This window comes from Balaenoptera ricei, chromosome 8 (genome assembly GCF_028023285.1).
Source record: "Balaenoptera ricei isolate mBalRic1 chromosome 8, mBalRic1.hap2, whole genome shotgun sequence".
Classification (NCBI taxonomy): domain Eukaryota; kingdom Metazoa; phylum Chordata; class Mammalia; order Artiodactyla; family Balaenopteridae; genus Balaenoptera; species Balaenoptera ricei.
Window position 1 is genome coordinate 49,319,828 of NC_082646.1, and position 15,101 is coordinate 49,334,928.

At 35.1% G+C, this 15,101-nt stretch overlaps 1 protein-coding gene across 2 annotated transcripts in view; it reads right to left on the reverse strand.

Annotated features, from left to right (window-relative positions):
* Positions 1–1,285: 1,285 nt before the first annotated feature.
* HIKESHI (heat shock protein nuclear import factor hikeshi) overlaps positions 1,286–15,101 on the reverse strand; it is a 33,812-nt gene continuing 19,996 nt past the window's right edge. For both annotated transcript variants that reach the window (XM_059929423.1, XM_059929424.1), the window contains exons 3-5: positions 8,436–8,587; positions 2,301–2,419; positions 1,286–1,365 (exon numbers count right to left, since the gene is read on the reverse strand). In XM_059929423.1, the coding sequence (XP_059785406.1) occupies positions 1,311–1,365; positions 2,301–2,419; positions 8,436–8,587 (326 nt within the window). In that variant the 3' untranslated portion in view covers positions 1,286–1,310. The remainder of the gene's footprint in view (positions 1,366–2,300; positions 2,420–8,435; positions 8,588–15,101) is intronic.

Below are 15,101 nucleotides of genomic sequence, written 5' to 3' on the forward strand. Positions count from 1 at the left end.
TTTTGCCTCATCCTCTGCTGTGAAAGCCCAACAAACCAGTTTAAATACACTACCCCGGGGACTTCCCTGGTGGCACAGTGGTTAAAAATCTGCCTGCCAATGCAGGGCACATGGGTTCGAGCCCTGGTCCGGGAAGATCTCACATGCCGTGGAGCAACTAAGCCCGTGCGTCACAACTTCTGAGCCTGTGCTCTAGAGTCCATGAGCCACAACTACTGAAGCCTGCACGCCTAGAGCCCGTGCTCTGCAACAAGAGAAGCCACCGCAATGAGAAGCCCATGCACCACAACTAGAGAAAGTCCGCACACGGCAACAAAGACCCAACGCAGCCATAATTAATTAATTAATTAATAATAAAAAAACACTACCCAGGACTGTCATGGACAATCACACTGTCTTTATATCCTCTTGGCAAGCCAAGGGACACTTTGTTTTTAGTTAATACTTCCTGTTGTATCTCTATAAAGATCACTGGACTGGTGAGATCCTGGTGGTTTCTGGTCAATGGGCATCACCAGTAAAAGTCAAAGGGTTGCCTTTGAATGAGACACAAAGGCTTTACCTTCATACAAAGAAGTAATGAATCCTATAGTCTATACACAAATGTGTAACATTACCAATATTAAACAAAACCTGATCAGTATTATGGCAATTTTGTTAATCAAAAACGTATGAATTTGCAGATATAAAAAGTGACAACCAATCTGTTAATTGAAAAAACTTTTTTTTTTTTTTGACTGCACCACGCAGCCTGTGGGATCTTAGTTCCCCAACCAGGGATAGAGCCCAGGCTACGGCAGTGAAAGCGCCTAGTCCTAACCACTGGACTGCCAGGGAATTCCTCTGAAAAAACTTTTAGTCTAAAGAAATACTAACTGAAAATAATTTCTCCATATGTAAAAATGTATATTTGATATATTTTTCCAAAAGTCCCCAAATTTTGATATAGTTGATTTTAAGTTAACTATTCTAGCAAACCACTGTAAATATAAATGAAAGATTATAAATGCAATGCATTTGGCACACTATTGTGACTATGTTTTATTTTTAAGTAAAAAATGAATCATAGCCAAACAAAATGTTTTGCCTCTGAATATTTTCAGCTTAAGGGAAAAAAGTCATTAATGATGAACATATTTTCATTTTTCAATGTTTCTAATTTTTTATAAAGATTTTAATTAAGCTTCATAGTCACTAAGCAGTTTTTAAACTTAGGCATCACGATCCTTTTGACTTCATGCTTTCAAATAGAATGATTATCTTTAAAACATGACAAATTTCAGAATCCATTAAAAATTATTTTATTCAAATTATGTTTTCCAAAAGAGAGGGTTCTGTGCCAGTCGTCTTTGAAAGTTTTCATACCTACAAAAGAAAAACATATTTATACGAAATTTAATTAGAATCTTTCATAATCTGACAAATGACTCATCAAAAAGCAAATAACTTTACATGTCATTTCTAAAATGCTAAGATTAAAAACTTAGAAAGTTAAAAGTTAATCTGGGAGTTTAATTATTAATTTATAAAAGACAGCAAGCATAGTGATTTAACTGGCTGTATCAGAAAGCACAAATCATAATAAATTTTATTAATTTTTTTATCTTCTGCAAATCTGAGAGCTAGAAGGGACCTAAGAAAAAATGAAATCTAACTCCTTCTCCCTCATTTCATAGATGAGAATAATTTGCTCAAGGTCACATAGCTACATTATTACAAAGCTCAAAACTAATACATTCTAGTACAATCCATGCTATACCATGCTACCACTTCTCAACAAACTCTCCTTATGTATCTCCCTAACACTGGGATATTCAAAGTGAAAAGAAATATCTATAAAACAGAAACATAGAAAAGCTGAAGAAACAGATTCATGTACAGGGTGCAGTATAAACCATTCTGATGTTTTATACATGTTTATTTTAGATCAAGACTTTCTACTTATGAAAAAAAAAGTTCATTGATATTTCAAGCCTCATATACAGTACTTACAATTCAAAATATAAAAAAATGTACAGCCCTTAATTGTGGTTCCTAAAACATAAGCAATTTTATTTTCCTGTCTTTATAAAGCCAAAATGGCTACTATATAACAAAATATTATTTGGGGTAAAAATTATTCCTAATGTGAACTCTAAAGTGCATACTTTTTAATTGTATGCAAATGTTAATGTATGCTGATGTCCACAATAAAAGAATATGTTTAAATGTCAAAGAAGAAATACATTCACAAGCAAAAAATACACATTTTTTGTAGGTTACTAGAAGCCTTAATATGAGAGCTACAAAATGCCCCATACCATTTCAGAACCACATTTGCCGGAATGAACATGTCAGATGGACTTGGTGTCATCTGGGCCTGAGAGACAGCAAACGATGAAGCAAAATTGTAGAAGTTGTCTAACATCTTTTGTGTGAACTAAAAGTTAATAATAAATAGATTAATGGATTATACTAAATACTCCATTTAGACCTTAATATTTTTAATTAAAAATGTTGTCATATTAACTTGGTTTAAGGACTGTGAGTTCTGAGACAGTCTAATGCTGAACATTAAGGCAAGTCATAAAATGACATTATGCCACAAAATCATAACAATCTGCCTTTAGTACTTTCTTTATATCGCAAAGAATTTCTATGATTATCAAATATTTTTAAGTTTATAACATATTCATTTTGGGAAAAAAAAAGAAAAGATGTTTTTTCATTCAAAATATCTTCTTTTATCTCCACCTTTGGAGATACCCCTCTCCTCAAATACCACCCTCATCAAATCAACCTATTCTCTCATATAAAATAGTAACCATATCCAAGAAGTCTTTTTCTTACCAGAAAGATAAAAACTTAAGTATAAAAAAGGAACAACTGGTTACTTGCCATCAATTACAAAGAAGAGAAAGGTAACACTATTCCATTTCTATTTCCTGGTCTGTTTGTTCTCACTGACCCTCAAATGGGCAAATCCACTAACATCCTCCAAGACTCCTTCGTAGAAGCAAGAAGTAAACTGATTCACATTCCTTGAGAATCAAATGGGTTTAAGCACTAAACCCCAAAATTAATGAACTACTAACGATAATACTACCTTTTATTCACTCAAAAATAATCTTCCCAACGTCACTTTCTCCGAAACACAACACTAGCCATGAAGGTTCTTGCTGTCTCTTTTCTACACGGAAGAAACATCTTATTAGGGGTTTTGTTTGTTTAATAATATCGAGGTAGTTTAGTCCAAGAGACTCTACTGTTAAGGTACTTGAACCAATATCAGAGTTGAACCAATAAGATCACTAACTAAAAGATCAGTATCAGGAGAAAAAAAATCAACAGCAACCCTCCATACAAGCAAAAAACATTTTTAAATGTAACTTTAAGAAGATCCAATTCATGACAGAAACAAAGTCTGTAAGATACCTAGGGGAAATGCTAAGACAAGCTAATAGTTATGACTTTTGTGGAAAATATTTTAAGACTGTCTTGAGAGATAAGAAAGAAAACAAATGAAAGGACTTATATACCAGGTCGAGTGGAAAGATACAATATGTTCACGGATGGGAATACTTAATATGATAAAGGCACATTAAACCTATAAATCCAATGTTATTTTCAACTAAATTCCAACAAGATTTTTCATGGCACTTGACAAGCTGACACTAAAATTATTATGAAAAATACCTAAGCCTATTTTGATGACTAGGAGGAGGGACTTGGCCTTCCAGATATTAAGGTTTTTCCTGGCAAAGGGACAGGCAAATAAACTAACTGGAATAAAAGAGAGAGCCCAGAAACAAACCTAACCATATGTAACACATGATACATAACAAAGATGCTATTATTCAGAATAAAAAAAAATGTGGACTAACTATTCATTTAATGGGACTAGAACAACTAGTTTTCCATAGGGGGGAAAATGAGTTTAGATCCCTTCCCATACCACACACAAACACAATTCAAAAAGTAAAACGTTAAAAGCCTTAAGAACTATAAGAGAACATAACATCTTTACATATCAGCATAGGGAAGAATTTCTCAAATACAAAAAACCCACAAATCATAAAGGAAACAACTGATAAAACATGTCTACAGAAAAATATATTATGTCTGTATGCAAAAGACACCATAAACAATACTAAAAGACAAGGTAGGAGAAAAAATTTACAACATATACAACAAAGTATTATTATCCAGAACACATAAAGGCCTTTCCCAAAAAGCTAAAATTAAAAAGTGTCAAAAATAACACAATAGAAAATTGGGGAAAATTATATAAACAGTCAATTCCTATAAAAGAAAATACAAATGCAGGCCAAAAATCTGAAAAGATGCTCAACTTCACCACCAGTCCAAAAAACAAACCAAAACAATAGTAATATTCTAATTTCACCTATCAAGTTTGGCAAAAATTTAAGGTGTGATAAATATTACTAAGAATGTATAAAAACATCTACCAATATGGAAATGGAAAAACAAACTGCAGCTCATTCGTACATATGACGTATGACAATTAAAACAAACTAAATCGATTCCATGTGTCAACACAGATAAATCTTTAAAAATAATGCTGAGTGAACAATAGTAAGTTGTAGAAGTTTGTGCAGTATGATACAAACATTTATATCCATTTTAAAAACATACGAAAGGGTAAATAACAAGAAGGAAAAACAGAAGAACCAGAAAAAAAGAGATTCAACACAGAAGAGAAATAAAAGGAATTTCTGGAGTAATGGTGAAAGAAAACAATACCTTAACAACAGCTATGCAACAGACCCAGAGAATAATCAGTCCACAGTGGAACAAAAAAGAGAGTTCCAAGAGGAATGTTTCCAAGACAAATTTTAAATTGCTATATTTAAATATATTGAATGGGAATTTACAATTGGCAGAGTTTGGGCATAAATTATTAGAAATGGAAATACAGAAATCAATGCAAAGGAAAAAAATGAGAAATTTATTAACCAGGATAAATGAAAAGTTATACAGAACAAGAAATATAATCATAGCACTACACCTGGCTCAGTTTTGAAAAACATTTACCAGGTCATAATACTGAAAACTTTGAATACTAACTTAATGAAAATCTATATTGGAAAGGTGGGGAGAAAAGATATCTGTGTATTTTGGAGAACAGAGGATTAAGAGAGCTAAATCATGTTATGCATTGGTAAGTCAATGGAAAATACCTATAACAAATAAATTAATAAAGATTAATCAAGTTTCTTCTGACACATGGAAATAAATACAAGAAGAAAGAGGGAAAAAATATGAGGGGGAGGTTGAAAGTGACTGCTGCTGAGAGGCAGAATAAAGCAGAATATAAAAGGTATAATAGAGGACAGCTGTTTTACATGTAAAACCATTTGACTTTCTAAACCATGTACTACTGATAAAAAGTAAAGTGAAGTAAGAATAACTAAGAGCATAAATTAGAAACATGTTTAAACACACATACAAATAGTACTATACATGTTTTGTGAATAAATATGAAAAAATTTTTTTAAGTACTGAAATACAGACAGGAAAGATATATAAAGTTAGAAGAGTAGCTACCTGGAGAGGAAAGGGAAGAAGAGAAGCAGAGAGCAGTGGGCTGTATCTGTAACACTTTATATAATTTTTTAATTAGTAGCAAATATAGCAAAATGTAACAGTTAAATCTAGGTGGAAGACACATGGAAGTCTTCAAATATACCCCACTATAAAGAGAGCTCTATAAGGACGGGTATTATTTTATTTTGTCTACCTATTTTTATCTGTTTGTTCTTAAAAAATGCCTCGCACACAACAGGTATACAATAAATATTTGTGGAATGCACTTTTCTATATATTAAAATATTTCATAGTAAAACGTTTAATAAAAAAATACATATGCTTCATTAAAAAGCTCAAATAATTGATAATTATAGAGTAAAAAGTCTTCTTGCCCCTCCCCAGGGATAACATCACTTTGTCATGTATTTTCCAGACATTTTTCAAATACAATCTATATGGGACACTGTATTGTTTTACAACTTGCTTTTTTCAGCATGGTTTATTTTTTAAATTACTGACAAAATTTTTAAAACCCAGACTCTGCCATTCTTTATTTCTTTATTTATTTCTTTATTTATGGCTGTGTTGGGTCTTCGTTTCTGTGCAAGGGCTTTCTCCAGTTGTGGCAAGCAGGGGCCACTCCTCATCGTGGTGCGCGGGCCTCTCACCATTGCGGCCTCCCTTGTTGCGGAGCACAGGCTCCAGACGCGCAGGCTCAGTAATTGCGGCTCACGGGCCCAGTTGCCCCACGGCATGTGGGATCTTCCCAGACCAGGGCTCCAACCCGTGTCCCCTGCATTGGCAGGGAGATTCTCAACCACTGCGCCACCAGGGAAGCCCCTGCCATTCTTTAATTTGGCCCATTCTCAAGAGATCATATGACAAGTCAGCGCTTAAATTCATGGCCACAATCCTCAAAAATGTGCTGCCCAGCAAGCCCAGAAGGTTTCCCTAGTCCATTCAACCTCCTCCTCTCCTAGAGGACTTGTTTAATAATCCTTTCGGTTTAGATTTCCAATACTTCCTTTCCCCTCAATCTTAGCTGATGACCTTGCTTCCTATTTCACTGAGCAAAGAGAAGGAATCGAGAGAGAGAACTTGCACAACTTCTCATCAGCACATTTACCAACCTTCTGTGTCTGTCTGTGCCCATATATCCATTACTATAAACACTCTCCACTACCCTATCGAAAACCTCCCAATACGGTCTTATTTCCTACTCAAGGACACCACTTTCACAAGCCTCCCCACTCTCCTGCATCATCAATTTTTCTCTCACTAATGTTTCATTCCTGGCAAACACGATATAATATCTCTGATTAAAAACAGAAAGAAAAAAAAAATTCCTTGTCCCCATAGCCCCCTCAAGCAACCAGACCATTCATCTGCTGTCCTTTATGACAACACTCGTCAAGAGTCATCTATATTCACTGTTTCCATTTCCTCCTCTCCAATTCACTCAACCTCGCTGCAAACTCCCTTTCCACCTCTATGAACTCTTGTCAAAATCTGTAATGACTTCTACCTTGCTGAATCCAATGGTTAATTCTTAGCCTTCATCTTACTTGACCCACCAGCAGTGAATACTATTGATCACTTCTTCCTTCTTAAAATCCAGTCTTTGCTTGGCTTCCAAAACAGCACTTTTGGGGTCTCCTCCTACTTCAGGCTGCTCCTTTCCTTTTATTTCTCCTTATCTCTTAAGCATCTCAACTTTGAAATGGCCCCAAGCTCTGTCACTGGCCAATTTTTCTATTTACAGTTACTTCTCAGTGATCACATCCCCTTCCCAACTTTAAATACCACCTCTACACTGATGACTCCCAGATTTTTACTTCTCTTGAACTCTAAACTTGTCTTCTCCAGCTGGATATCTAACAGGCACCCCAAACATAGTACAATCAAAATTCAACTCCTGATTCCACTCCCAGACCATACTTGTTCTTTTCACAATATTCCTGTGTTCTTGTTCCTGGATCCAACACCCTTGGAGCCATAGTTGATGTCTCTATCTCAGACCTCACATGTGATCCAAAACATGAAACACTATTGGCCCCATCTTCAAATTATCTCCAGAAATCAACTACTTTTCATCACCTCCATTTCTACTTCCCCATATTTCCTGGTTCAAGTCATTAAAATCTCTCACCTAGATTTTCACAAGAGCCTCCTAACTGATCTTCCTCCTTCCCTCTTTGCCTCACTACCATTTCTCTCCAAAGATGCAAAAGTGATCCTTTAAAAATATAAGTTAGATCATATTACTCTCTTGCTCAAAACTCTCTTATGTTTTCTCTTCCAAACAGAATATAAGCCAAAATCTTTACAAAAGCCAATGAGGTCGCATATGATTTATCCTGCAGCCACCTCCCCCATAATCTCCAACCTCATCTCCCATCTCTCACCCTTGTTCACTCTACTCCAGACACAAAGTTTCACTTTATTCTTCAAACATAACAGGGCCTTTGTAATAGCTATAACTCTGCCTAGATCATTCTCCCCTTCAGGCCTCTGCCAGACAGGTTAAAAGTCAACCCTTATGGAATTGTGTCACTTTAAGCTCCACGAGGACAAGGATCTTGCTTATCAGGTTTACAACTGTATACTCACAGCCTAGCATACTAATTGTGGGAGGAAAAGAGGAAAAGCTAATATTTAAACCCATTTAAAAAAATCACTTTGAGCTATTTTATCACTATAAAAACTTAAGTCTCATCAAAGCATTTATAAATTTTACAATACCTATAGAGAGGGAGACAAACTGAAAATATTCATGGAAGCCAATAACTTATGTCATATGTGTTTACCTTCATTTTTACATGAATTCTACCACCAGGCTAATTTCTGAAGTACAGAATGTGATTTTTAAATTATTTTAGAAAATAATGAAATGTACATTCCATTACCTGAGTAAATGAGTCAACTGAAGACACAGCAGCATTACCTACAGGAGTCTGCTGAGCCAGACTGTCCAATAATTCCACTGAAATTCCAATCTGAGCAACAGATGGAGTTCGGACAATATTCATGGCTCCAAAAGGGTGCTGGCTTCCTTCTCCTGAAAAAAATTAACATGTGCCACATATTTTAAATTTAACTTGTATACACACAAATTCCTTTATAAAGATGTGAAGAACCTCTGATCTATATGCACTAAAAAGTTCTGTTACATGAAAGTTTGTCTATTCTCAGATAAATGTAGAAGAATGCCTAGCTTTTACCATATTAACAAATAATTAAGAAAACCGAAATTTTCCCCACCGGAAAAACAGCTGTTACTTTTCTAAAACTTACAAAATTATTGCAGCTAGAAATGGAAATTAAGAGAATAAGAGAAAAATAAATAAATGAGCATTAATTAGATAAAAGATGCTCAATGCTAACTCTGAGGGAAGGATATTTTTAAAGATTTTTAGAATTAGTTTTAATATTTTCTGATTATTCCACTAAAGAAAGAGCTTTCATTGCCAATAATACTGATAACGACATGGCATATTTTATTAAATGTCATAAATCACCCCACTCAACACCTGATGATCTGTTACCAAATAGGCAATAAAGAAATTTGCAGCTTATTCAGAAAATAGTAATTTTCGCCTTTACAATATATTTATTTACAAGTAAAATATATAATACATCATAAATATATAAAATATATCAAATGTATATTTGATATATCTGAGCCTCTAAGTGTCAGCTAACTTATACATGAAAAAATAGACCAGTTTTATTAATCCACATAAGACATAATCAGAAGCTAGTCTAATGAAAGAAAAAAAAAATCATACAATGAATAGATTTTTGGTTTACCTGCTCTTTTTATATGACTATAAAATGTCTAAACAAATACTACAGAACAAAACTCTAGGACAACACACATTCCTAATAACTAGAACACTTACTGCAAGTATCAAAACTCATTAAATTTTCAAGCATATGAATACAAACATAACTATATTTTTCTGTGCTTTAAAAATACACACACTTCACTAAACATGACTGGTTTAAGATATTTTTGGTATTTTGAAATTATTTGTTTTACTTAATTTCCACATATTTGTGAATTTTCCAGGTTTACTTCTGTTACTTCTAATTTCTATCAATGTGGTCGGAGAACATACTTTGCATGATTTCAATCTTTTAAAATATGCTAAGACTTGTTTTGTGGCCTAACATACAGCTATTCAAGGAAATGTTCCATAGGCACTTGAGTAGAATGTATATTCTGCTTTTGTTGCATAGAATGTTCTATATAAGTCTATTAGGTCTAGTTGGTTTATAGTGTTTTTCAAGTCTTCTGTTTCCTTGATGATCCTCTGTCTAGTTGTTCTATCCATATTGAAAGTAAGGTATTGAAGTTTCCAACTATTATTGTTGAACTGATTATTTCTCCTTTCAACTCTGTCTATTTCTGCTTCATGAGGCTCTATTAGGTACACAAAAGTTTGTAATTGTATCTTTTTGATAGAGTGACCCTTTGGTTTCAGTCTGCATAATTTTTTTTCATCCTTTACTTTCAACCAATTTATATCTTTGAATCAATAGCTGTATCATGTTTTTTAATCCCTCTGCAAATCTCTACCTTTTAATTGAAGGGCTGAATTTCATGTTAAATAGATACTTGCCAGTGTATCATTTTAATTCCCTTATCATTTCCTTTACTATATATATATTTTTATTATATTCTTTAAATGGTTGCACTGGGGACTACAATTAACATCTTAACATAGAACAACTCTAGTTTGGATTAATACCAATTTAATTTCAACAGTATACAAAAACTTTGCTCCTATGTAACTGCTTCTCTCCCTTATGTTGTTATTGTCACTAATTACATCTTTATACCTAGTATGCCCATAAGCAGACTTAAGAGTTTTTGTTTTATGCCACTGTCTTTTATATCAGATAGGAAAAAAAGCAAAGTTACAATGTACAATGTATTAAGGCTTTTATAATTACCCGTATAGTTACCTTTAGCTGTGTTCTTTTTTACTTAACATGAATTTGAATTACTATCCCAGGTCCTCTCATTTCAGCCTGAAGGACTCCCTTTAGCATTTCCTACAGGGTAAGTCCTCTAGCCACTATTCCAATTTCTGTTTATCTGGGAACATCTTCATTTCTCCATTTCTGATGGCTAGATAACTCTTGATTGACCTTTTTTCTTTCAGTACTTTAAACATGTCATCCCACTGCCTCTGGACTAAATGTTTCTGACGAGAAACCAGCCATAATCTAGTAAGGACCCTTGCATGTGATGAGCTGCTTCCCCTGCCACTTTCAAGATGCTCTGTCTTGGGCAATTTATCATGTCTTGAAGTTTATCCTACTTGAGTTTGCTGAGCTGCTTAAGTGTGTAGATTAATGTTTTTCATCAAATTTAGAGTGTTAGGGCAATTATTTCTTCAAATATTCTTTCTACCCCTTCTCTCCTCTTCTTCTGTGACTCCCATTATGCATATGTTGGCATGCCTGATGGTGTCTCACAGGTCTCTAAGGCTCTGTTCATTTTTCATTCTTTTTTCTTTCTGCTCTTCAAATTAGATATTTTACCTATCTTCAAATTCACTGATTCTTTCTTGCACCTACTCAAATCTGCTTCTGAAACCCTCTAGTCAAATTTTCATTTCAGTTACTGTACTTTTCCACTCCATAACTTATTTCCTTTAAAAATTTTTTCTATTGGTATCTTCTATTTGATGATACATCATTCTCCTGATTTCCTTTAGCTCTTCAAGAATATTTGAGACAGCTTCCTTAAAGTCTTTGACTATTAAGTCCAATGTCTATACTTCCTAGGAACAGTTTCTATTCATTTCTTCTGTGAAAGGGCCTTGTTTCTTGCATGCTTCATAGCATTTTGTTGAAAACTGGATATTGAATAATGTGACATCTCCAGCAATCAGATGTTTCACCTCTCCTTAGGGTTTATTGCTACTGTTTGTTGTGGCTGTTTCCTTGTTTAATGATATTTCTGAACTAATACTATAAAGTCTGTATTTTTTGTCATTTGTGACCACTGAAGTCTCTGTTCTATTAGGTTAGTGGTTAGCTAGTGAATGGAGATTTCCTTAGAAGCCTGGAACCAAAAAATTCTCCCAGTGTTTGCAGGTGGGCTTTGTGTGTTGAGACATGCCTTCAATGCTCACGTCTTCGGGCTTCCCTTGTGGTGCAGTGGTTAAGAATCCGCCTGCCAGTGCAGCGGACACAGGTTCGAGCCCTGGTCTGGGAAGATCCTGCATGCCGTGGAGCAACTAAGCCCGTGCGCCACAACTACTGAAGGCTGCGCGCCTAGAGCCTGTGCTCTGCAACAAGAGAAGCCACTGCAATGAGAAGCCCGCGCACCACTACAAGGAGTAGCCCCCACTCGCCACAACTAGAGAAAGCCCCTGCGCAGCAACAAAGACCCAACGCAGCCATAAATAAATAAATAAATAAATAAATAAATTTATTTATTTAAAAAAATACTCATGCCTTCAAGGTCAGCCAGCAGGAAAAGCTTAGGACCTTCTTAGGTCTTTCCCAAGCATGTGCACAGCCCTGGACACCCATGTGGTCTTTTAGATTCCCAGGAATCCCCAGGAGAATTTCAAAACCCTTGTTCCCCAAAGTATCTTATTCCCAGCCTTTCCTTCCAAGCTTTTTGGTTAGTCTGTTATTTGCCCCAACCGTTGTCACTGCCTCAGGCAGCAGTGACTAATACATTTACCTGTAAACATTTTTGACAAACATGCAGAAAGTCATTTTAGCAGTGGAAGAATTCCAAGTTAAAAGAGATAAAGGCGAGCCTTTTAAATCAGTCTTCCAGGGAACCACAGAACAAAACAAGTTAATTACAATTAATTGTGAATAAGGTCCATTCTGCTCCCTCTGGTATCAGTACCAGTACCAAGAACATGGTCTGTTATTTTCAAGGCTACCACTGAGCTGAGGAACAAGGGTTGGGATCAGGGTAGATTAACTGCCACAAAGTTCACTGTTCTTACAGAGGTTTAGTGTTTTATCTTGATTAAATGTCCCTGTGGTTTCGACAAGCCTTTGGTTAGTTTCCAGAGTCCTGAAAAAGTTGATTCTGAGAATTTTTGCCAGTTTTTGTTGTTGTTGTTTTTATGGAGGGATGAACTTTTGGAGTTCCTTACTCCATCATTTTAATTGTTTTAAGCCTAGAATTATGCTAAGTCCAGAAAACGTACTGCTATTTGCCTGTATAACAGGCTCCAATGATCTCAATCAAGGAAAGTAGTTCAATGCAACCTACTACTGCCTTAGTTATAACTACCCAGAGAGTGATCGGCCCAAGCAGAAAGCCCTGTCATCTCTAACCTCCATCCTTTATCACACACAAGCTCTTGGCAAATGAGTGAAGCCCTAAGGAAAACTCTCTAAGATCTGTTGTAAAAATTGGGGCTAAGGAAATATTCTGACTCTTTTATTTTAAAGCTCTCTGGGACTAAGACAACTTAAGATGGGAAAAACAAAAAAACCCTCAGTCTTCAGTAATCTTTAATCTATATTTTCAAAGAAATCTACTGTGCAGTTAAACCATTCCTTTAGTCAATCTTATTCTCAAAACGGGCTTGACACAGTAATTGATACCCTCCAAGTACAAAGGTTCTTGTTTGCAAACCATAAAATATTGGAAAGAAACATTGGAACATAATGTACAAACTTACAGTGAGTGTTTAATTTTGGATATGAATTCCTGACAGCCAAAGTAAAAAGAAAAACATGATCAGTTACACTGAGTCTTATAACCAAAAAATTAAAAAACAAAAACAGCAGGGAAAGTAAAACATCTGACCTGGTCTTTAAAAAAAAACATACATTACAGAAAGTTCTCAGTAACATTCCAATAGTAAAAGCAGCAGCAAATCTTTTAAGGTTGTTTCTCAAAGTATCCCTCTTCACTAGCCTAACACAAAGCACAACTCAGAGGAGAAAATCCTATAGGAAACTAGTGCTTTACTGTCAGTATACAAGGAAAAGCAGTCATCATCATTTACTATCTGGGTGTGACTCTTTTTAAAACTATATACACTTCATTTCACAAAAAATGTTCAGAAGAATAAAGAGATATTAAAAAACCTTATTAGAATTTTAATAAGTACTAAAGTACAGCAAACTCAAACATCCATTCCAGATTTCCCACATTTGCCTGGCTTTTAAGTTATAAATAGCCAAAATGGGCCATGTTCTCTGAATACAACTGTTCCTCAAGTGTCACTAATAAATGTAGAACATATCCATTTTATAAATCTGACTCCTGATTTTAAACACATCTCTAATAGATTCGAGCTTATCATCACTTCTGGTCTTTCTTCTGGCAATTGCATTGTCAAAGTGTAATACTTGAAACCTTGAAATTTTGAAACTTTTAATGGCTCATAATTTATTGAAGAAAGAATGGCCATCTTCTTTGATCTGTAATTTGCAAAACATTGCCATTTTTAGACTTATAAACATTATTTAGAATCAATCCAATTAGTTTCATTCATTTCTACATTATCTTCTCATCACCTTTGTATACACACCCACTTTCAGCAATGTCCACTTACAAACTGTATCCAATCAAATTTGGAGCCCAAACATAAGAGATGAAAGAATACCAGCACACATCCTTTTACCACATGTCCAAGATTTTGTCACGAAATACTACGTGATTAATTCCTCCTTGCTGAATGACTAAATGGATAAGAATACCATATTTTCTTTTGGTCCTTAGAAATATACTGTTCAATCATCCATTTTTTTATTTGAGAAAATTCACCTAAGAGACCATAATCTGAAGATTCAATCTTGAGATTTTGCTTATATGATCAACTTCACCACCATCATGAGTCTAGAATGCTGCTATTTGCCTCATTGTATTCATTTTCTTTTTTTTAAAATAAATTTATTTATTTATTTATTTATTTATTTATTTATTTATTTATTTATTAAAGGCTGCGTTGGGTCTTCGTTGCTGCGCACGGGCTTTCTCTAGTTGTGGCGAGTGGGTACTACTCTTCGTTGTGGTGTGCAGGTTTCTCACTGAGGTGGCTTCTCTTGTTGCAGAGCATGGGCTTTAGGCACGTGGGCTTCAGTACTTGTGGCACACGGGCTCAGTAGTTGTGGCTTGCGGGCTCTAGAGCACAGGTTCAGTAGTTGTGGCTCATGGGCTTAGCTGCTCCGTGGCATGTGGGATCTTCCCAGACCAGGGCTCCAACCCGTGTCCCCTGAATTGGCAGGCAGATTCTTAACCACTGCGCCACCAGGGAAGTCCCTGTATTCATTTTCTGATTCACACAAAATTGTGAAACTTGTTCCCCTATCAATTTTCTTCTCTTTGCCATCATGAACAAAATATGAAAAATTATTAATTCCTAATTCTGTCCAATAAAAGCAAAAAGCAGACAATGAAGATGGTGTCTCCAGTCTCCTTTTACACTTCTTAAAACATGACATAATCCTTCGGACAATGCAATATGAAAACCGTAGGATAAGGCAATAGCAAACTAAGGTGCACATGCTAAATCTGGCCCATAACCTATTTTTGTATGACCTAGGATAGGTCATACAATAGTTTTTACATT